The 21,116-nt window shown below is 37.3% G+C and overlaps 1 protein-coding gene across 1 annotated transcript in view; it reads left to right on the top strand.

Annotated features, from left to right (window-relative positions):
• ARFGEF1 (ADP ribosylation factor guanine nucleotide exchange factor 1) overlaps positions 1 to 21,116 on the top strand; it is an 84,102-nt gene that overhangs the window by 31,398 nt on the left and 31,588 nt on the right. Inside the window, exons 5-15 of the mRNA XM_058018878.1 lie at positions 6,560 to 6,739; positions 7,341 to 7,614; positions 8,138 to 8,251; positions 8,894 to 9,057; positions 10,155 to 10,288; positions 13,731 to 13,965; positions 17,953 to 18,052; positions 18,170 to 18,309; positions 18,410 to 18,518; positions 19,387 to 19,588; positions 20,526 to 20,637. Of these exons, the coding sequence (XP_057874861.1) occupies positions 6,560 to 6,739; positions 7,341 to 7,614; positions 8,138 to 8,251; positions 8,894 to 9,057; positions 10,155 to 10,288; positions 13,731 to 13,965; positions 17,953 to 18,052; positions 18,170 to 18,309; positions 18,410 to 18,518; positions 19,387 to 19,588; positions 20,526 to 20,637 (1,764 nt within the window). The remainder of the gene's footprint in view (positions 1 to 6,559; positions 6,740 to 7,340; positions 7,615 to 8,137; positions 8,252 to 8,893; positions 9,058 to 10,154; positions 10,289 to 13,730; positions 13,966 to 17,952; positions 18,053 to 18,169; positions 18,310 to 18,409; positions 18,519 to 19,386; positions 19,589 to 20,525; positions 20,638 to 21,116) is intronic.

Genomic DNA, 21,116 nt, shown 5'->3' with positions numbered 1-21,116 from the left:
GTGGTGGCAGCAGGAAGACATTCTTGACCTCAGAGTTCAAAACCAGAAGTGCTTAATTTGTAAATGTCATGGTAGTGTTAAAATATTTTCTTTATCCTGTTTCTTGGAGATGGAAACTCCCTATTCTTTGCCCTTCCCCTAATTTCTTCCACTGCATTTTGGGTGAACTCATGGTTGTGGCCTCAAGTCTAGTACATAGACCACTGGGTGAAATTCATTCACAGCAGACCTGTGGAGCCTCTAATTGTGAGGAATTACTGTCAAACAATCCTGCACCCCCAGTGGGAGAAACGGTAATTAAGCAGCAGATTTTAAAATCCATTTTGGAATTTGTTGATGAAATGCAATTAGACCTGGCAGTTGGACATTACCATGGTAGCTTTGTACTGCTGTGTCATACACTTTTGCTTGAAGGAGGTCCAGGGTTTGTTTCCACAGCTTATATAAATGTTGCATGTGGAGTTTGTACAAAAGTTTCTGGGGAACCTATTTCTGATTGCAGCCATTAATTATGGGTGTTTGTTTCAGGAAATTACTATGCCAAGTACTAGAATTTGGCTGCTTAGTGGAAATGCTGTACCCTGTTCCTGTAACAGCAGTCTTTAAATAACTGTGATGGTGAACAGGAGTGAAGAATACATTTGAAGTTAGTTAAGCAAAATTGAGTATTTGTTACCTCATAATCTTGTGTATATGTATCCTGAGGCATTGACATTTCTTGCAGATTGTACTTACTTGTATTAATGCAAAGAATGTACTTTGTTCTTCTCCTTTTCATAGCTCAAACCTTCCCTGTTCTTTTTTGCACTCCATTTCTGCAGATAGTTGTTAAAATGTTGGTTCATGCTGCTGTTTTCTAGATTTGTTGTGTTGTTTTGCTCATGTCTTTAAGATGTTTTCCATCCTGCAAAGGGAAGTTTTTATTGATTTAAACTTTCAGTGGCTGAAACTATTATAACTCTCTCGCATTGTAATACTGTCTGTTTGAATGCTTTCTTATTCCAATCCTCCCTGCCTGAAGGGGCTTTAAGAGCTAATATTCCTTCTGTTCAGGAGAAAATTTGAGAAAGTCAGTTCTTCAACAATTGCAAAGTGCATTAAGTGTGTACACTCTTTTAGTGCCTTAATTTCTTTTACTGTTTTCGTGTAGCTAATTGCCATGTTAGAGTAACCGGGAAAGTTGAGAGTGCTGTTTTGACTTTGACTCCATCTTTGTCCAATACACAGAACACCATAAAAAGCTTGACAATTTTAAATAACCTGGGCAAAGACCAGAACTTTTGACTTTGAAAGAATAATGAAACTTCTAAGTCAGTCATACTCTCTTAGGCCTCCTAACACTTCAATTCGGAGATGAATGTGGACCCTGCTTCTCCAGTATGATTTGAAGGATGATCTTCTTAGACTCTTCTGTGGTTCTGGTGGTTAGTATGTTGTCTGAAGAATCTTAATTCCATCAGGGGGATAGAAGGCAGACCTGGATTTCCTGCTTTTTTGTGCTGGTGTTCCCAGGCTGTTACCCTCAACATAAGCAGCACTCCCACAGGGCAGCTGCTTCATCAACACCACAGTGAAAGCTGAGAACTTTGATCACTTGGACGCCTTCCTCTCTGGAGGGTTATCTTGGTTCTGCATGCAGGATGGGTGGCCCTTGGGTAGCGTGCTGCCCTCACTCTGGGATCTGGGAGCCATCGTGGGGCAAGAGCCAACAGGCACTGCAGGTTTCCTGCTTGCTGGGTGCCTTTCCGGGGTGGAGTCATCTTCAGCCAGTTCCCAACTGCCAGAGCGCTCAGACATTCTGAAAAGACCTTTCTGCTGACTACCAAGGAAATAATCTTCTTGCTGACACAGAGAAGTGCATTTTGTCTTTTTTTAGCTATCTAAGCTTTAGAGTCATGTCCTGCAACAAGAGACACCAGTTTAACTTTTCTGCTCCTATTGCTCACATGTTCTCTTCTCTGCTGTGATGCTCTTGTTCTTCATCCACAGACTCTGTGATGAACCAGAATGGGAAATTGGCCTTTTCCTTCATTTCCCTTGTAGTTTAGTTTGACTGGGGTGTAATTCTGATGGGAAGCCACACAACTTTCTTGTATAGTTGTTGTGGTGGGGATTGTTGTGGCAGAAATAATGCAAGTAATTAGTCTGCTCATGCAATTAAAAGAGGTTTATTCAAATTGTGTGAAATAACATCCCTTGATTGAATCTTTCTGCCTCCAGGCTTGCTTTCCTAAGGCTGCTGTGGCATTTGTGGTGTGTGAGTGCAGACTTGCACTGACAGTTGCAGAGGTCTTGAAGTTCTGTTTATGTGTCTTCTGGCCTTTTGGTGCCTGCAGAACTAAAACTATGGCAAAACTCTTTTTCTTTTTTTTTTTTTTTTTTAATCTGTAAAGAATGAATAAGGATGAGGAGGCAGTATTTAACATGATATCAACTGTTTACACTCGTGTTTTCTTTCCTTGGTTTGCCATATGGAAAGTGTATATTATATAGGCACTTCTACAGCTTAACTTACGTTTGTGTGTGCTTGATGGCTGTAGTCTGAAAAGTTGAATGTTATTTAGTGACTTTTTTTAGCATCACTTAAAAATTATACATCTATGCAGACTATTTGATTTAAGGAACTTTGGCTTAAAGAGTTCAGTTTCCTGTGTTTTTCAAAAGTCGATCCATGCTAACACATTATTCTGTGATAAGTAAATGTGTGGACTGCAAGTTAACTTAAAAAAAAAAATGAAAATAACTCTGTAGACCCTCTCAAAGGAAACAGAATTATGTGATTCTAGCAGCTAATTCACAGTAGAGAGAGGAGCTAGGGCTACTCTGTTTTATGTGCTGTTCCAAGTACTCAGGAGTTTCCAAGCAACTGATTACGAAATCAAGACAAAGTAAGCCCGTGCTGATCAGATGACAGCTATACTGTGTCATAAATCTTCCAAAGATAAGGTGATCAGAGTTGGCTGAGAGGAAGAAAAAACTGACCCTGAGTTGAAAATTTTTCTCCTGGTTGTAGTCACATTATTTTGCTGTAACTGTGCTGTTCTTATAGAATATTCAGTGTGAGAGGAATCAAAAGTTTAGAGTTATAGATGGATGCTGGATGTTTTTAGTAGAAGATTATTGTTAATTTAGTTTACTTTTAAAATTACATTTGTTTTGCCTCACAAGGCAGGATACTTCCTGAACTGTTCTAATCCATTTGTTTTAAATAATAGAAAATTCACTTGGCAAATGTGCTTCAGGCTAAAAGAAAAAATACTGTGTGTGTCACACAAATATATGATAATCTGTAACTCAGGAAGTTATCCTGGGGATTTTTCTCCTTTCCCAAAGCCATCTAATGGTTGTTTATAAAAATTATTAAGCTTTATTTATAGTAAGTAGGTGGCAGCACAGAACTGTAAGGTCTTTCCCAAACACAGAACAGTAAGTATGAAGGACTGGAGGGAAAGCATAAGGAAACAAACTCACAGTCAGAATCGTCGCCAGTAGTTTCAGGGCAAAGAGGGCTTGTTGGCTGTTGGTATTTTTGCAAGTTTTGTGACAAAGAAAGCTTCCTTGGAAGGACCTGAAGGAGAATGAGGCGGCTCTAACCTTTCACAAAGGTTTCCTTCTGTTTCTAAAGGGCAGCAAAGGGGAGGAGTAAATAAAGTAGGCTTTTTTTCCCTTTTGTTTACTTACTAGCTCACAGTGAGGATACTGTGGGAGCAGATGAGCTAAGTCTGACGAGAAGGAGTGGGAACTCAATTGCAAAAAGCCTTGAAGAGCAAAATTTTACATGAAATTTCGAAAAGAAATTGAAAAGAACAACATAATGCTATGACTCCATAGGAGTAGCTTGCTGTTCTCACCTCTGCAGAGAGCCATTTGTCTGTCCAGGCTTTGCTCCCAGACTTTTCCCTTACCTCATCCCTTGTCCTAGCAAGCATTTAATACTCTGTATGTACTGAAGACACTTTCAAAACAAACAAAACCCCAAAACTAAACACCAGAGAACCGCCTGAGGGTGCTTTTTGTTTTCTGTGATTTTTACTTGTATTGATGAGTTGCTGTTAAAATAGTGCAGGTGGCTTCATGCTCTGTACCTGTTGCAAAGTAAGAGTAAGAGTGTGGCTGGGAGGAAGGCAGAGCTTTTGTTACTCCATCTCTCAAGGACCTGTGTTTTGTAGCAGTTTTGGATTTTGAGTAATCCTGCTTTTCTGGGAGCTAAGGTAATTGTCTTCTACTCATCTGTCACCCCTCTCTTCTTCCTTGTGTTGGACATAGTGGTTGCTTGGTCACAGAGTAAGGGGGAGTAACTTGAAGAAAAGTACTAAAATGAGAAAGGAAGGGTTTATTTTTCTAACATGTGAGTTCACAAGGGTTTCAGAGGAGCAATACTGCCACTTTTCATAACGTGTGGTTTCTCAGAGTTAGCTGTCATGCCATTGTGATAATGATACACTCTTCTATGATAGAGAATCAAGTGATGTTGTCTAGGGCATATCATCAAATTGAGCCCTAAATGGAAACTGTCAAGAGGGAAGGATGTTCAGAAAGTGATTGTAAAATTCTTTCTGTCTTGCGTTTGTTTTCATATTTCTACTGGTCTGGCATACTAGCAGAAGAGAAATGTGAAATTAGAATAACTAATAGCCTGAGAATGACTCTAAATTGTAAGGAAGATGGAAGATATTAGCAAAAGATCAAAGCTAAAAATGCTTATCAGTTGGCAAATGTGCATGGTAGTCATTAAGATTCATATCTAGTGCCTGGAAAGGAAAGAAACCCAAAGAAGTGACTGTCAAGAGCTCTGTAAACTCTTGGTAGTTTGATATCTGCAGGGAGATGCCCTGTAGAAACCCTGATTCCTCAGGCTGCACAGAAAATATTATTCAGTGAATCTGGATTAAGATATTAAAGGAGGTATGTCTCAGTGTGTGTTTGAAGCATTTCTTTGCTTCCACACCTCTAATCAGGTGGTGTGAAAGGAACCAGGTTCTGCTATTCATAACAGGCATACTGAAAAAAAGTTAGGAAATTCAAGCTGTTAAGCCAATTAAAACAAAAGAGCATATAATCTATCTGTAGCCTTGTCACCTTTCTCTAATAGCTGGCTCCACTTTCTATTATTAAAAGTTGGGTGAAAAAACATCATAAGATTTCGCTGAACTGAGGTGGAAGTTAAAATTGACTTTTCAAATATCAGCTTCTTACTCATTCATATATAAGAAGGAGACAGAAGATAACACAAAGATGACATTAACTTTATGAATGACATCACCAGAACCAGAGATGGAGACTGGAGCCCCTTGCACCTTTCATTAGTGTCCCTAGTGCTAGGCTGCAAGAGACCTTGTCTTCCAAGTGAGGAGCTGTAGGTAGCTCCTAAACTGCATTATTGAGTATGTGTGTGTACATGTATCAGTGATATAATTTGTAACTGAGTGAAAGAAATACTAACTAATCTAAATATGTACTGTGTTGGATCCAGATGGTAGTGGTTTGGAAAAAATAGCTGTTCAGCTGGTTTTTAAGAGTGACTGATGTTACTTTTTAAGGGGTTTGAGTGAGATATGGGTACTATTTCTCCACTCTTGGTGCCTTGTGCGTTTTGAAGTTCTGACAATGTCAGTAAGAGATGCGAGGTGTAGTTTGACAAGTAAATGATCCAACCTGAAATAACTTTTTTAACTGTGACAAATTTTAAAAAATAGGAGCTTTCCAGTGCTTCCAGCTCTTTCTTTCTTACCCCAAACATCCCATTGAATGGTAACCGTCAAAGTTTTTAATGTTCAAAATTCCCTCATTCCTTCTGCTGGATTACAGTGATGAATACAAACTGTTGCAAACCAGGCTCTCCCCCTTCCACTCTCCTACACACATCCCTGACAATGTTTTCAAACCCTATCCTCAGATTTTATCTGCCTCTATTTCTGCCCTTTAATCCAGCCTGCCTCTGCCTCACATAAAGCTAATTTGTTCCTTACCTCTGTGTTATCTGATCTTCCACAGGCTAATGTGTTTTTATTTTTTTAAAGAGAGGCAGATATTACCAGGATCAGGAAGAAATAAGCAAATGTCTGCAGAGGGGCCAACACAATTTTCTGGCATCTACCAAAAAGAGCTTGTTGTAAAAGGCAGTTGTCTGAGCATAGCTGTCTAACCTCATACTCAATTTTTGGTCATAACATTTACATTTATTTCTAAAACAACTTTTGGACCCTTTGACTTCCCTTCCAGGCTTTAATGGGTAGCCTGTTCCTGTTTTGTGTTTAGAAAATTTGAGGATGACTTCTATTAGCTACCTCTCTGATGATTCCTTTGGTTGCTTCATGCTGTTACGTGCTATGAAACATGTAATACTTTGATATGTTGATGAAAAACACTCAGTTTAATATAACTGGTATGAATTTTCAATACAGGTACAAGAGTATGTGGGAAAACATAATGAAATTGTATTCAAAATATTTATTTATATATATTTTAGAAGTAGTCCAGTTTTGATATTTATTAATTTGTAAACTTTTTGACTGATAAATGTTTTGACTGGTAAATGTATATATGTGTGTTTATTTAGGCTTTGCTCACTGCAGTAACATCTCAACACATAGAAATCCACGAAGGAACAGTACTACAGGCTGTAAGAACATGTTACAATATCTACCTAGCAAGCAAAAATCTTATCAATCAAACTACAGCCAAGGCCACTCTAACCCAAATGCTGAATGTCATTTTTGCACGTATGGAAAATCAAGCAGTGAGTATCTCAGTGTCTTTATTTAGAAACTACCTCTTGAAAGCAAACCAGCTTGAGACATTTGTCTCATCACTATTAAGGCTTTTTGGCTCTTCTAACTTGGGTACTTTGAGGAGAAAAAAGAATCTGGTATCTGATACTTTTCTTCTTGTGTTTTGCCCTCTGAAATAGGTGGAAAATATGAAGTTTGGGGTGGGGGTGGTGTACAGAAGTCACAGAAATTCTTCCCTTTCTGGGGATTCCAGAACAAGGGACCACAAAAAAGAGTTTGCCTCGATGTTTTTCCAAACACACCTTCTTTATTGTCACATCTACTCCCTGAGCTTCCTAATAGGGCAGGCAGACAACTCTTGGCTCTGTAGTGTGGTCATCCCTTCTTTGATAGTGAAGGTGTGAACTACATGCATAGTCGGGAAGCATCCCTCTTGCAATGGATTATCCCATGATACTGAAGTTATTTATAATTAAACAAAGATGCATTTTCTTAAACTGCTACTGTGTAAGCAGAGACAATAGATATCTCTTCTCTATAAAATAATGCATATATCTTATTGTTTTATTTTGATAGTGAATTTCTTCTGTGTTTGCAATGCTTTTGTAGCTTCAGGAAGCCAAACAGATGGAAAAGGAAAGACACAGACAGCAACACCATCTCCAACAGTCTCCAGTAAGCCATCATGAGCCTGAATCACCTCATTTGAGACATATTCCAGCACAGGCTGATCAGCTGTCCAAAGACCATGAGAGAGAGCTTGACCACAGCACAAACGATGTGGACAAAAGCCTTCAAGAAGATATTGAGGCAGAAAATGGATCTGACATTTCTAGTGCTGAAAATGAACAGACAGAAGCTGACCAAGCCACAGCAGCAGAAAGTAATCAGTGTGTATTTCTGTTTCATGGAGGGAGGGAAAAGGTCTGTAAAAATAAAGGCTTGAGGACTATCTTTTTTTTCTATCCCAAATCTGGAGTAATGCAGGCATAAGTTTTCAGATAGTTGAGTAATGCAAAATGCCCATTTGTCCTTGTTACCACTGTCCTTCAAGAGCATACTCAAGTCCTGCACTCTGTAGGTCTGAATCAAAAATTACTTTTTGCTTCTGTGTAATATTGTGAAAGTTTTTGAGAGCATCTCAGAACCCTCAAGTTTTCCATGTTTTAATGTATATGAAGATACAAAATTGATCTGTTTTGTTGGCACTGGCCTGTAGATTAATTGCCATTTACAATGGCAAATAATTGACATTTCAGGTTAACCACTGGAGTTCTTGCATTCTGCAAACACCTATTTTTGAAGCATCCAAACATTTATTCTGAAATATTAAGTGCAAGCAAAGTACCATCTTAATCTCAGAGTTTCTCATTAATCCTTGTTTGTGTTTGTTTTTCTTTTTAAAGATCTTTCTAAAGCTGATGGAGGAACTTACGATGGTGAAAGCAATGAGTGTGAAGAGAAGGCACAAGAAATTGTAGAAAGTATTGTGCAGGAAATGGTGAACATAGTAGTTGGAGGTATTATATTAATATCTATCAAGTCAATAGCAACTGCAGTCTGGTTCTTGACCTTAAGAATTATTTTACCACTTTCAAATATTTAACTAAAATTTATCATCATTTAAATATGACTTGCATGCTGAAGAAGACAGTTCTGCTGTCAGACTTCAGCAGTGCATTATTTAACAGTAAAATGGACAGGATTTCGTACATTGATTTACACTTGATATTGAAGAATTAATGTTCTTTTAAAATACAAATTCTTGGTGGTTTTTCAGTTTTGTTTTTAATTATTATTTTACTTTGTTTTTGTATGAACACTCTTCAGAAATGCCTCCCTCTCTCCAGTAGCAGTGTCTCACTGTACTTTTCAGTTCATTGTAAATTGTTTATCAGACTAATGGGTGATGTCCCATACCAATCCTTCTTGGACACTTGGTAGAGTGGTGACCCTGACAAGTTTAGTTATAATTGAATTTCTTACTGTAATTTTCATTATTTGAAATTAAGAATATTTGCAATTTTTATAGTTCTGTAGTGCCATGTAAATTCTGTCTTAAACTCCTCCTTATGATTTTTTTCATATTTAAATGTTGGCTTTAAAAGCTGTTTTTAATCTCATATAATGCTTGTTAATTATTTTTGCATCTTTTCTGATAGATGTGGAAGGGACTGCAGGTGGTGATGGCACAACTGTATCATTAGAGGATGGCAGTGACAGTGAAAACATTCAGGCAAATGGAATTCCAGGAACTCCAATTTCTGTTGCTTATACACCATCTTTACCCGATGACAGATTATCTGTCTCTTCCAATGATACTCAGGTACAAGCAGATATAATTGGGAAATACTGAAAAAAAGTATTAAGTTTTAAATGTTGCCCAATGCTTGTGCAGAGTGATTAGTATAATTCCATAAAATAGGTTACTGAGATGAATTTCAAGAATTAAGTCATGTTGCTTTACTTCAATGCATTACTTAAATGAAATTTTTTGGAATAAATTTTGCATGTGATGTCTTTTTTATCCCAGCATGTTTTTCGTTGTCCCATGGAGTTACTGTTCAAGAAATCTCATTTTCCTGTTTTGTGAAGTGCTTCTGAGAAACTGTAAAACTAGTATTCAATATACATAGTGAAACATACTGCCAATTATACACATGCCTGTGTAATTTTAGTGTGCTCTTTTCAAACAAGAAATAGAAATTTCAAGCTGATGGCATGATCTTAATGCAGTGATTTCAGATTAAGAGTTTCATGTCTGAGAGGATTTGATTTTCATTAACAAAATAGGTGTGAAAATATACTCCCTCTCTTGTATGAGATATGTGTACACTTGTCAGCTGACCAAGAATATTTGCTGTCAGAGTGTACTGAGTAATTAGGTTTGAGAATAATCATTTTAAAGTTCAAAAAGTTACAGTCATGTAGCCTTACAAATAGAAGACTTAACATTAAACATGTTACCTATGTATGGAACAATAATATGGAATTGCAAGAAATTAGTAATAGGGGTGTTTATTGTACCATAGACATTTATCAAATGTATCTGGCAGCAGACAAGTAACTATTCATAATCTATTAAAATGTCTGGTGTTTGGGTCTTTTTAAACTAGTTTAAACTATCTACTGAAAGAGCCTGGCAGCAATTCACTGCAAATTACCCTACTTAAACTTGACCTACCTAATTTCATGATGCTCTTTAATTAATTCTGACTTCTTACTGAGTAGGACATTTTCAGGAGTGATTTTTATTTCAGTTGGACTGTAGAATGTTTCTGTTTTTTGATCTTGAGACCATATAGCTAAAGTGAGTTGGTTATAATTGTATAATATATTAACCTTTTATTGCTCAGAGGTGGGGATTTCCCTGCATGCCCTGCTAATGCAAAATGGTATACTGAAATATGTTAACTTCCTTAGGAATCTGGAAATTCTTCAGGACCTACCCCTGGTGCTAAGTTTTCCCACATTTTACAAAAGGATGCCTTCCTTGTATTCAGGTCACTGTGTAAACTCTCTATGAAGCCCCTGTCAGATGGACCACCAGATCCAAAGTAAGTAGAATTTAAAAGTTTTCCTAATGAATCTAACAATAAAAATAAATTATATAAATATTTTTGTGAGTCCTGTTAACGAGAAACTAACAGTATGGTGAAAAGAACGTAGAAGCTTTGGAAAAGTACTTTGTTTTAATGCATCTTTTGTATACTTCTTCAGAAGTTTCTTAACACCTGTCCTTTTATAAGTAGAACACGTTCTTCCTAGTTGCTGTTTATAATGCTTTGAAAAGAGTTTGTATAGAAGATTATCAGGTATTTCTGGTCTTGCTCACACTACTCTGCTTTTGGTACCTTCTAGGTTTGTAACCATTGCTGGTTGTGCCCCAGAATTTCTTTTATCTCTTGCATAGTGCTCTCCATCCAAAATACAGGTCTGTGCTGACCACTGGGAAGAAAATTAACTCTACCCCAGCTGAAACCAGCACATTTGTGTATCCAGTACACATCCTCAGCTCTACTTAATATCAACTCCTCACCTGCAGCTGATAACTGGTTATGATAAATTCATGAAGAAGTGTTTCATGCTTTTGTTCAGGTCGGACACTTCTGTCAGCCTACTTAATCAAAACAGAAATGTTTGATAGCAAAGATTTTATTTGGCTGTTTCTTCTGACTGAAGATACCATGTCTTCAGTTTCATTTATAGAACTGTTGGTTTTAAAGCAGATACAGAATCTCCTCTGTAGATGGGCGCCAGTATTAAATTCTGAGTGTCAGCAGAAAGGTTTGCTTTCTGATCTTGGATTTATATGCATATAATTTATATACATTTGATCTACACATTAGGAACAGTTGCTGATAATTTTCAAGAGGAGTGTTTTTTTGTTCTAAGGAGTGTTAAGAGCTCAAATTGAAACTATAATACGATTTCAAATGACAGTGAAAGGCCTGGTATTCTTCAAATTAAAATCAGTTTTACTGTTCTGAGTCTAGCTTTTAAAGGAGGTAACTTTAAGACAATTTAGTTACATCAGTGATGTGGATTTAATAAGTTGAAAAGATAGGATGTAGTCAAAAGGGTTTGAAGATTTAATCTAGGAACTTTTTAAAATCATCTAGCAATGTACTTTGAAAAGTCAGGACATTAGAGAATGAAGACTGGAGCATGAGGATTTTTCCTCACTATTGCTGAGAATTGTCTTCCAGGAAATGCCTTGAAAATCCTGTGGTTTTGGTTAGTACTCTTGAGTCTAAATCAGCCCATTTATTAAAGGTTTTAGTGGATTAACTGCCTTGCAAGAGCAGTAATAGCTATTGAGGCACTTGGAGAATCTCATCTGAATCCATGGAGTCCTTGACATTCCTATTAGGACTGGCAAAACTCTTCATACAAAAACAAATTGGAGAAAAAGGCATTTAGGGCAACCAAAATTCACTGCAAATACATTTGAAGATATGCCATATTTGGAGAAGTGCCTAGAATTTATCAATGGTTCTGAGGCATTGTTGGCTTTTGAACTATTACAAACATGCTGTAATTGGAAGTGGAGGCATAGGATATCTGTGGCATTTCAAGAGTCTTATCTGCCTCTTAAAAAATCTTACTTTCAATGAAATTTGTTACGAAGTCTCTAATGAAACTATTTTTACATTTTAGGTAACTGAACTTGAAGCTTTAGCTTAAAATCACAAGTCTGGGACTTAAGATCAGCATTTTGCTTTCTGGGAACCTGGTTAATGTCTTTGTTTTCTTTTTTTCTGGAATAAAATAAGATAGGGGTGAAATACAGCTCAAAAGTTTGCTTGCTGGTTTTTGTTTTTACCTTAAACCTGTTCTAAGTTAAGTGGGCTTTACACATCATACAAAATTTTTAAGGTCAGTGTGTCCAGGATTTCAGGTGGGAGCTGTCACTTGCTGGAAGTAGGCAATATTTAATATTTTACTTATGACTGAAATTCTCCTCATATTTAAAATCTTATATTCCATAGCAAAGTATAATCTGGTCATGTGCTATCTGCACATCTGGTACCATATGATACAAAACCAAGCCTTTTGCATCAAAATAGATTGTTATGGCAGTGTCCATGCAGTGCCAGCATCAAGTATTTCTTGAAGAACTCTTACAGAGAGCAGTTTTGGATTGACTTTGACCTGTAGCCCATTAGGAGAAATATGAGTGACAAGTTCCTCACTCAGTTTGACTGGCTCTTTTCTTCTCAAAAGCATCTTCAGAAGAAAAGTCTGCTGATGGAATTATATTTTGAGTTTGAAATGTTTGCAGATTGATTTCCCTATCTGACTTTGTTGGGCAGAAATCATTGAGTTTATTTATTTGCAACATACTTGATACTAATTGGCTTTTTTTGTTTTAGCTAGACTGGAATTACTTTTTTTTTTTTGTTTAATTAAGCTTTTATATTTGCAATATATAGCAAATATCCAGCTACTCTGTGTGTCACAGATTGACTTGAAGCACGCCGTACTGTGTCTGGGCTGTACTGCATGAAAAGTTTCCTGTCATTGTTCCCTGTGTTTCATAACTGTCCTCTGTCAGGGGTAGCTGTTTAATGAAAGCTGGGGACTGTCCTGTTGGAAAGCCAATTGTGTCTGTACCTACTCTTCAGAAGAGATAGAGCCTTTTTTTGAAATGATCAGGAGTGGGAAGGAGCATCAGGAGTCTCGGGAGAGAATGGTTTCACCTGGAATGTTATTTATTGCATTGGAGTATAAGAGTTGCAGATTTCCTTTATGCTTTTTTCATGTGGTTTCAGAGGTTTTTGGCTGTTTTGTTGTGTTTGTTGTTCTGGGATTTGTAGAGAGAAATAGTAGCCTTGTTTCTGACATGAATTCTAGTTTACACGAGTCTGTAAGAATGTTATTGTGGAGTACTTGGCAACACTGCCCTTGCCTGACTTGGTGATGCCATGCTTCAGAGAGGCACATTTTGTGTTTTACCTGCTCTCAGAGTGGGATGGGCCCAGTGACTGAGAAGTGCTGTATTTGAGCAAAGAGATGTCAGTGTTGGCAGGAAGTATTGTGTTTATAGTCCTTCAACTCTCTTTCCATGCTGGTGGAAATAGGGGAGGAGAAGGAATTTCCACCTTTTACTACAGGGTTTGGTAGATGGGCTGGATTTTAGATGGGATCTTCCAAAGCTGTGTTTACAGGAAAGAATGGTCCTTCATCCTCTGGCTAAAAAGGCAGCATTGCCTCTTGGTCCTGCTGTTCTGTGGTGCAGAAGAGAGAGTGGTTCAATATAATTTTTCCTTTTCTGGAAAAGGTCTTGCCTGCATTCTTGGTTGAAAAATGAACAATTTAACAAAAAAAGACCAAACATCTTTTTATGACCCTTTCTGCAACTGGTTGTGTCAAATTTGAGTTTCTCTCATTAACATTCCACTTGCATCAGTGTGATTTGTACTGACTTTTCAAGAGAATGTTTTTTTATTTTTTATGTCTTACACTAGGCTGATGTGCTGTGTTGTTTTGTTCTAGATCTCATGAACTGCGATCAAAGATTCTTTCATTGCAGTTGCTTCTGTCCATTCTGCAAAATGCAGGACCAGTCTTCAGGACAAATGAGATGTTCATTAATGCTATAAAGCAGTACCTCTGTGTTGCACTGTCAAAAAATGGAGTCTCATCAGTTCCAGAAGTTTTTGAACTTTCACTTTCCATATTTCTTACCCTCCTGTCAAACTTTAAGACTCATTTAAAGATGCAGATTGAGGTATGTTACATTAATTTATAATTAAATGTGTGGGAGGTGTTAAGTGAACATATGTTTATATTTGTGTAGCTTGGTGTTGCTTAAATAAATTTGTTTTCCTTTGTGACTCACAACTTTTGTGTAAGACTTGCCAGATTTTCCTTATTTTGAAGTTTGCTGTTGGGTGTGGCATGGTACTATTGCAGAGTGTTGCTGAAACTCAGAATTGAGTAGGTTTGTGGCTAAGTTCAACCAATGTTCAATATTGTGATTAAGAAAGCTTAGCCCAGCTCTGCATATTATAAATTCGGAAAATGAAAACACTGAGGAAAAGACTGTGTAATACATGGTTTTGCAAAAGATCTTTGGAATAAAATCTAAGGCCATGAAGAGCATTGTGGATTTTCTTTGCGATCCCTTGAACAGATTTCTTTCTCTGGGCAAGTCCCAGCTATTCCATCATTATAGCCACTTCCCTTTGCTTATCAGGGCCTCTGTCAATATATGTCCTGAATAAGATCTCATTTCCTCTAAATGTGTGCACACTGTTTAACTCCTTGGACTATAGATGGAGAGAAGTCCATATTCTTTGCAGTAAATTCTGAGTCCTGCTAGGCATTGTGGATTTTCAGTGAATCAGTTCTAAGTATAGGGCAAAGAAATATGTATCCCCATAGAGGCCATTCCCTTAAGAGTCGGACTCAATGATTGTTGCAGATCCCACCCAGTTCGAAATATTCTATAATTCTGTATGTGGAGGGTTTGTTCTTGAGATCAGCTCTTTGTGCATGAGGTACAAGCAGCTCCTCAAAACAACTCTGTTCAACCACAGGGTATCCTCTTGTGGTGTCACATGTGTTAAAGATCTTAATTCTGTGCTGAATAAAGCAGTGCTCTGTGCATTGTGTCCCTGCTGTTTATTTTAGTAATTTTTTGTCTGGAGATTCAGGTGTGAATACTGAAGCTGACAGATTGCCCCATCCATGTGGAGCTTAAGTATGTGAAGAGATGCTTGGAAATGTTGATAAATCTTGCTGTTACAAGGACCTTGAATTCAGGGAATTCACTTCATCTGTGAATGTCATTGGATAAGTCGATGTGTTACGGCAGCTTTGGAGGAAGGACCTCGTTTTGACAGTAGCATGTCAGAAAAGTATTGTGCTGAGATCACTTACCAGGTTATTTTGAGACTTCTGTGGGGGAAAACCAGTAAGATTTACAATGTATGGTTGAGCATAGATTGGATAGAAATGATTGAATGTGCTTTGAAAATATGATGCATTTTGAAAAGCTTCAAGGCCAGCTGTGTGCTCAGCAAGACTGTGGTGTGTGTGCAGGGCTTGGCACATCAGACAGACTGGGTGGAGCTGTTCTCAGTCCCACAGCCTGCCTCCCAGAAAGTGTTGGACTTGCTGTGTTCAGAGAGCTTACAAGTCAGCATGTGGGTGGAGAACACACTGCAGTCGGCTTTCCTGACAAAAATTTGATAGGTTTCCATCACTGCCAGCCTTTCACAAATCCCTAACAGAAAATGAAGACATAGGAGGCAAACTGGTTATAGGATGCTCTGTACTAATGTAGCAGGTTCTAGAGTATGCTAAAGGCCATCACCACATATCAGGGCTACGTTTCCTCCTTGTGAATAGCAAACCCAAAAATTTGATACTGCTGAAGTACCCATTTTTTACAAAGTACATGGTACAGCAGTTTCTAGAAACTCCTTTCTTTTTCCTGATTATAAGCTAAGAATTCTTCTTTCAGCTACTGATCCTAAAGGTTATTCTGAAGATGTGGGTAGAAATGTAGATAACTTCACATGCAGTTTGTGTCTTGAAGCTGTAAGGAGAGCCATATGCTCTGATTTACAATATGCAAAATCTATATATTTTGGGATTGAGGCTGCATTTTTCATCTGTGTAAGAACTTTCTGGCGTGTTTGAAAAGAAAAGTTTCAGATTCTGTTGAAAGTCACCCTCCCATGGCCTTTTGACTTAAATATTTAGGTAACACTGCCTTCTGACAGTAAAATAGTTTGATTTGTACCTTAATTGTATTGTAACAGTAATTCTGAAGGGGTTAATGAATACATTTGCAGCAAATCAAATCCTAGATATCAGAGGAGTTGGGGTGTCATTTAGCTGTGCTTACCATTACCACCCTTTCCTAACTGAATACCTTAAAACTCATACTTCAGTTGACCAAACATAATAAATAATTTCTGGTTTACTTTTCCAGTATGTTAGGAACAAAGTCTCAGCTCTGTGATGTGAATTGCCATAAGTTATAAACTGATAAACAGCATTTTTAAGTAGCTGAAATGTAAACCGTAACTATGGTTTTGAGAAGTTCTTTATTCCAGGATATACTTTTCCAAAGGTGACACCAGAAGCAAGAAGTTGTCTTGGTCTCAGAGGCATAAAGATCTGAAGTGCCTTGATAGTATGCAGTGCTTCCAGCCATTTTCTCTTCTAGCTTAGATTTGGGTTTAGTTTTTGCCCCTGAAACCTTTTCTCTGCTTCATCAGTGACTTCTTTTTTAAATTTTCTACCAGAAAAAAAAAACAGTTTTGCTAGTTCCAGAGAAATATAAAATCAGTGCCTTTCAGTAAAAGTCAGGAAACACCAAATGTGTAACTGAGGGTTACTCACGGCATGACATGTATTAAATTTTTGTCTTTCTCTGATTACATGAAGTTGTGGCTAAAATCAGTCTCGTATGCTTAAGTATGTTTAAGCGCGTGCAAGTCTTGGCATTGTTATGTGTTGAACTCCTTAGGTTTCATAGGGGTGCTTTCCTTATTAAGACAGTTAGCTGACATTGTGCTGTGTGCCTCTATTTCTCTAAAGAGATTAGTAAAATATAACTATTTTTAGAACATTTTGCTTGAGGAAGTAGCTTACCACCAAAGTTGCCTAAAAATCAGTATTGCTGTTTTTCCCCAGATGTTTGACTTAAAGTGGAAACAGCCTTATGTTTTTCTCTACCTGGCTCATAGCATAAAAATCTCTGTAAAAAATCTGTGCTATGAAGGAACAGTCAGTGCTAAAACGAGGGTAGTTAAATATTTGGATATTTGTGTGATGCTATTGGAGAAGTTGAATGCTTGAGACTCTCAGCAGTTGTCCAGTAAAACTGTGTGTTGTGGATTTGGATCCACAGGTGGCTGTGAAGAGCTGGGCTCTCAGAAGTACAGAACGGTGATGTAATGCCCTGTTCACTTTTGAGTTCAGGTGCTGTTACAGCAGTTGCTGCTACCCAGGGAAGAAGCAAGAAGAAGCTTTAGTTCAGCTGCTAAGCAAGCTTGGCTGAATTAGTCAGCCTATGGTGCTGATGAGTCTGGTGAGGAGCTAATTGATAGGGGATAAAATAGTTTCTGTTCCAAACAACAGCACCTATGCTAAAATGGTTTCGGGGCAAACTTATCAGTATCCTAGTGAAGAGTAGCTTTCCTTTTAATGGAGGTGCTGCATGCTGTACCTGACCAGCAGCTTTCTTCCAGTAATAATCTAACATTGTAGAGTGATTCTTCCGTGTCAAGGCGTTTCCCTTCTAATGAAGGTCCAATACTTCAAATTTGCATAAATAGCTGTTTGTCATGTTTGTGTCATAATCTCATCATCTTGCAGATAAAGTATTTTTGTCATGAAGTAATAGTACCTCTTCTTTCAAAATCACAAAGAAACTCTTAACAGCAGTTTAGGCTTCTTCTTAGGCTGAATTGTCCTTCAGGATCTGACATTATTCCAAATTCTTCTGCTTTTGAATGCTTAGAAAATAAACCTGAGCAGCACTGCAGAAGCACTTAAGTAAATAATTCAAATTCCTAATTTGCATGTATCAATTGTAGGCTTTATTTCTTCCTTTCCTCCTTTTTTTTTTTTTGACTTTTCATTATTTTCTGTACTTCTGAAGTGCTGCTTTCAGAATTATATTGGAATTTTGATCATCAAAGTTAGTCACTGTTTTTTAATGGACTTTTTTTCATCCTCTACCTGGAATATTTTTTAGGTTTTCTTCAAAGAAATTTTCCTATATATCTTGGAAACTTCTACTAGCTCATTTGATCATAAGTGGATGGTTATACAAACACTGACAAGGATATGTGCAGGTATGAAGGACTGTTGTTTTCTAGTTTTTGTTTTTTATCCCAAAGAATAAAACTATATCTGCCTTTCATTAAATTACCTAGTTTTGTTCCAAGGTTGACAATATCCTTTATTTATAGATGCTCAGAGTGTGGTGGACATCTACGTGAACTATGATTGTGACTTAAATGCAGCAAATATATTTGAAAGGCTGGTTAATGACTTATCAAAGATTGCTCAAGGAAGGGGTAGTCAAGAACTTGGCATGTCCAACATTCAGGTAAAAGTTGCACCAAACTTCATGAAGTTTCATGTTTCTTGGCCTGATAGCTTGAGACTAAACTCTCCAGTCCACTAATTGTTTATGAAATCTTTTCTAGGAATTAAGTTTGAGGAAAAAAGGATTGGAATGCTTAGTATCGATCTTGAAATGCATGGTGGAGTGGAGTAAGGATCAATATGTAAATCCCAATTCCCAGACAACCCTTGGTAAGACATATGATGTGTTTTCTTCTGCCTTCAGTAATGAGATGCTACAAGACTTCAGTGTATTCTTCCAGTATTCTGATGCTGTTAATGTCCAGACTATTTTTCCTTTGGTAGGAATATTGATAAGTTTGGTGTCATTTAAACAAGTTGTCTTAGTTGTCTTTTCTTAGTTGTATTAATTCCTGGAATGCTACTGGACTGAAAAATGTCTAAATCCTGTTTTTCTCTGTATTTCTGATTTTAAAAGTGCCGCAAAACTTTCTTTGAAGCTCCCCTAATTTATGTCTAATTTCATATTGATTAAATAACTGCTAAAGCAAGCTGAATAGAGAGAGAGCATTTTTTTATTTATTTACTGGTTATTTTAAAAATTACCTATTTACTGAATACTTACATATACGTTATATAGTTGTAGAAGTTTGAATGTTGTAAGCCATGAAGTAACTAAATAGTTGCTTGTTTTAATCTTGTGTTCATCCAACCTAAAGTTATGCCAGAATTTTCAGATTAAGCATTTAAAGTTGGTAGGTGAAGTAGTAAACTTTGTAGGAGTGGTTAGCATGACTGTCTTTGTGAACTGAGAGCACCAGCTCTTTGGCATGCCTGAATTCTTTCAGACACTGTGTTTCTAAACCTTAGAATAGTTGCTCCAGGTTAAAAGAGACACTGGATTTGAAAATAAAATAAAAAAGCTGTAGTTGGTTTTCTGAGGTGTTTTTTTCCCAAGTGCCTGAAATTATAGTTTTAATTTAAGATTTAAATTTCAGTATGTGATGAACTGACAGAATTCTCCTTGATAAGTTGTAGTGATTTTTATTTTTTTTCGCTGTATGTGTTTTGGATATATGTAACCCTTTCCACTTTCTAGGCCAAGAAAAGCCCACAGAACAGGACAGCAGTGAAACCAAACACCCTGAGACAATTAACAGATATGGAAGCTTAAATTCTTTGGATTCTACTGCTTCATCAGGAATTGGCAGTTACAGCACACAGATGTCTGGCACTGACAACCCAGAGCAGTTTGAAGTCCTAAAGCAGCAAAAGGAAATAATAGAACAAGGAATTGACTTGTGAGTGCCCTTTTATCACCCATGGGAGGGTGGATTCTTTTGGAGCCATGAAGATTCCTGGGTTTTTCTTCCTTCTCCTCATAGATACTCATCTTGTGTTAGGAAAAAAACTCTGGATGTAACAGCACTTCCTCTGGTGAAAGAGTGCTGAATGGTGTCCCCTTTGGAGCCTGTCAACAGTGTTTTGTGTTAACCTAATTCCTCACAGCTAGAAGATGAGTACTCTGAATGTTTGTTCTTTTTTTCTCCAGGTCTTCTTTTAGACCTGCTTGTTTAAAAATAAGGTTTTTATATTTGGATAAAAAGAACATTGAACTCGTGATCGTTTGAATGTGACCCATTTTAATGTACATGTTACTGGTGAAAATTCCTGTATGCTTATGCTGATGAGTCCTTATGATTAATTAACTTGTCATAATTAGAACTGGAGGATAGTGTAATTTCTCAGTGAAGTCTGATGTGAATCTTCCATGTGATTTTATCTTTATCACCTTAATCTCCTCAGTGAGGTCAGTTTTGTGCAAAAATGAAAGTTTCCTGTCACTCAGTTCTGGGACCCTGCACAAATATGCCTTAGCCCTTCAGGGCTTCAGTTTCTTTCAGTTTCCTGGTTCTATGTTTTGTATGTTTCCATTTTTACAGGCAACTAATGGTTTTGTTGATTGTTTCATACAGATTAAGATAAAAATCAACAGCATAATTGTTCTTTTCAAGATTTTGCTGTCTTTGTGGAATATTTTTTTTTATTTATGAGTGCCAGAGTAAAGGGAAATAGCTCATTCCTCTCTAATGTGCAGTTTGATAAAGGAAAAATACATAATATGTAGATTTTTCAGCATCTTATCTGAAATTTCTGAATTTCTTTACTTAGGCTGGTACAACATTTTGCATTAGTAAAAGGATTAACTCTCATTTCGTCTTGCTTGTCATTGTACAGATTCAACAAGAAACCAAAGAGGGGGATTCAGTACTTGCAAGAACAGGGAATGCTTGGCACTACTCCTGAAGACATTGCTCAATTCTTGCATCAAGAGGAAAGATTAGATTCAGTAAGGAAACTGTTTTCCTGATGGTTGTCTGTGCTTATACTGATGTGTTTTTACTAATTGCAAATCAGCTGATAGTGTTCAGAGTGTGTATCACGTTATTGAGGAATGAAGAAAAAGAAACCTTTCTTTTTCTCTTCTAAAATTTGTAAGTTCAAGGAATCTGAGTTGGAGGGTGCAGTAGAGCTCTACCCTGTGCTCTATGCATCCTGTGGTTCAGCATCCTGTAAAGCAAGAGACTGACCTGCTTGAGCTGACTCAAAACTTGGACTTAGTTGCTAGTATAGCTTGAAGCAACTTAGTAAATCCTATATACTTTAGTAAGGAACTGCCAGAAGTATCTGTCCTTCAGAGATGGTGAAAATAATAATGTGGTGCAACAACATTAAAGCACTTTTTTCTGCCCCCAGAGGAAAGTTAGTTAATTGAGATTAGCTCTTGGATTTTATTTACAGCTAGCAGCTGTTGCTGGACGTGGAAGG

The sequence above is a fragment of the Melospiza georgiana genome, chromosome 1 (assembly GCF_028018845.1).
Source record: "Melospiza georgiana isolate bMelGeo1 chromosome 1, bMelGeo1.pri, whole genome shotgun sequence".
NCBI lineage: Eukaryota > Metazoa > Chordata > Aves > Passeriformes > Passerellidae > Melospiza > Melospiza georgiana.
The sequence above is the reverse complement of the archived record's forward strand: the minus strand, read 5'-3'. Positions and strand labels throughout refer to the sequence as shown.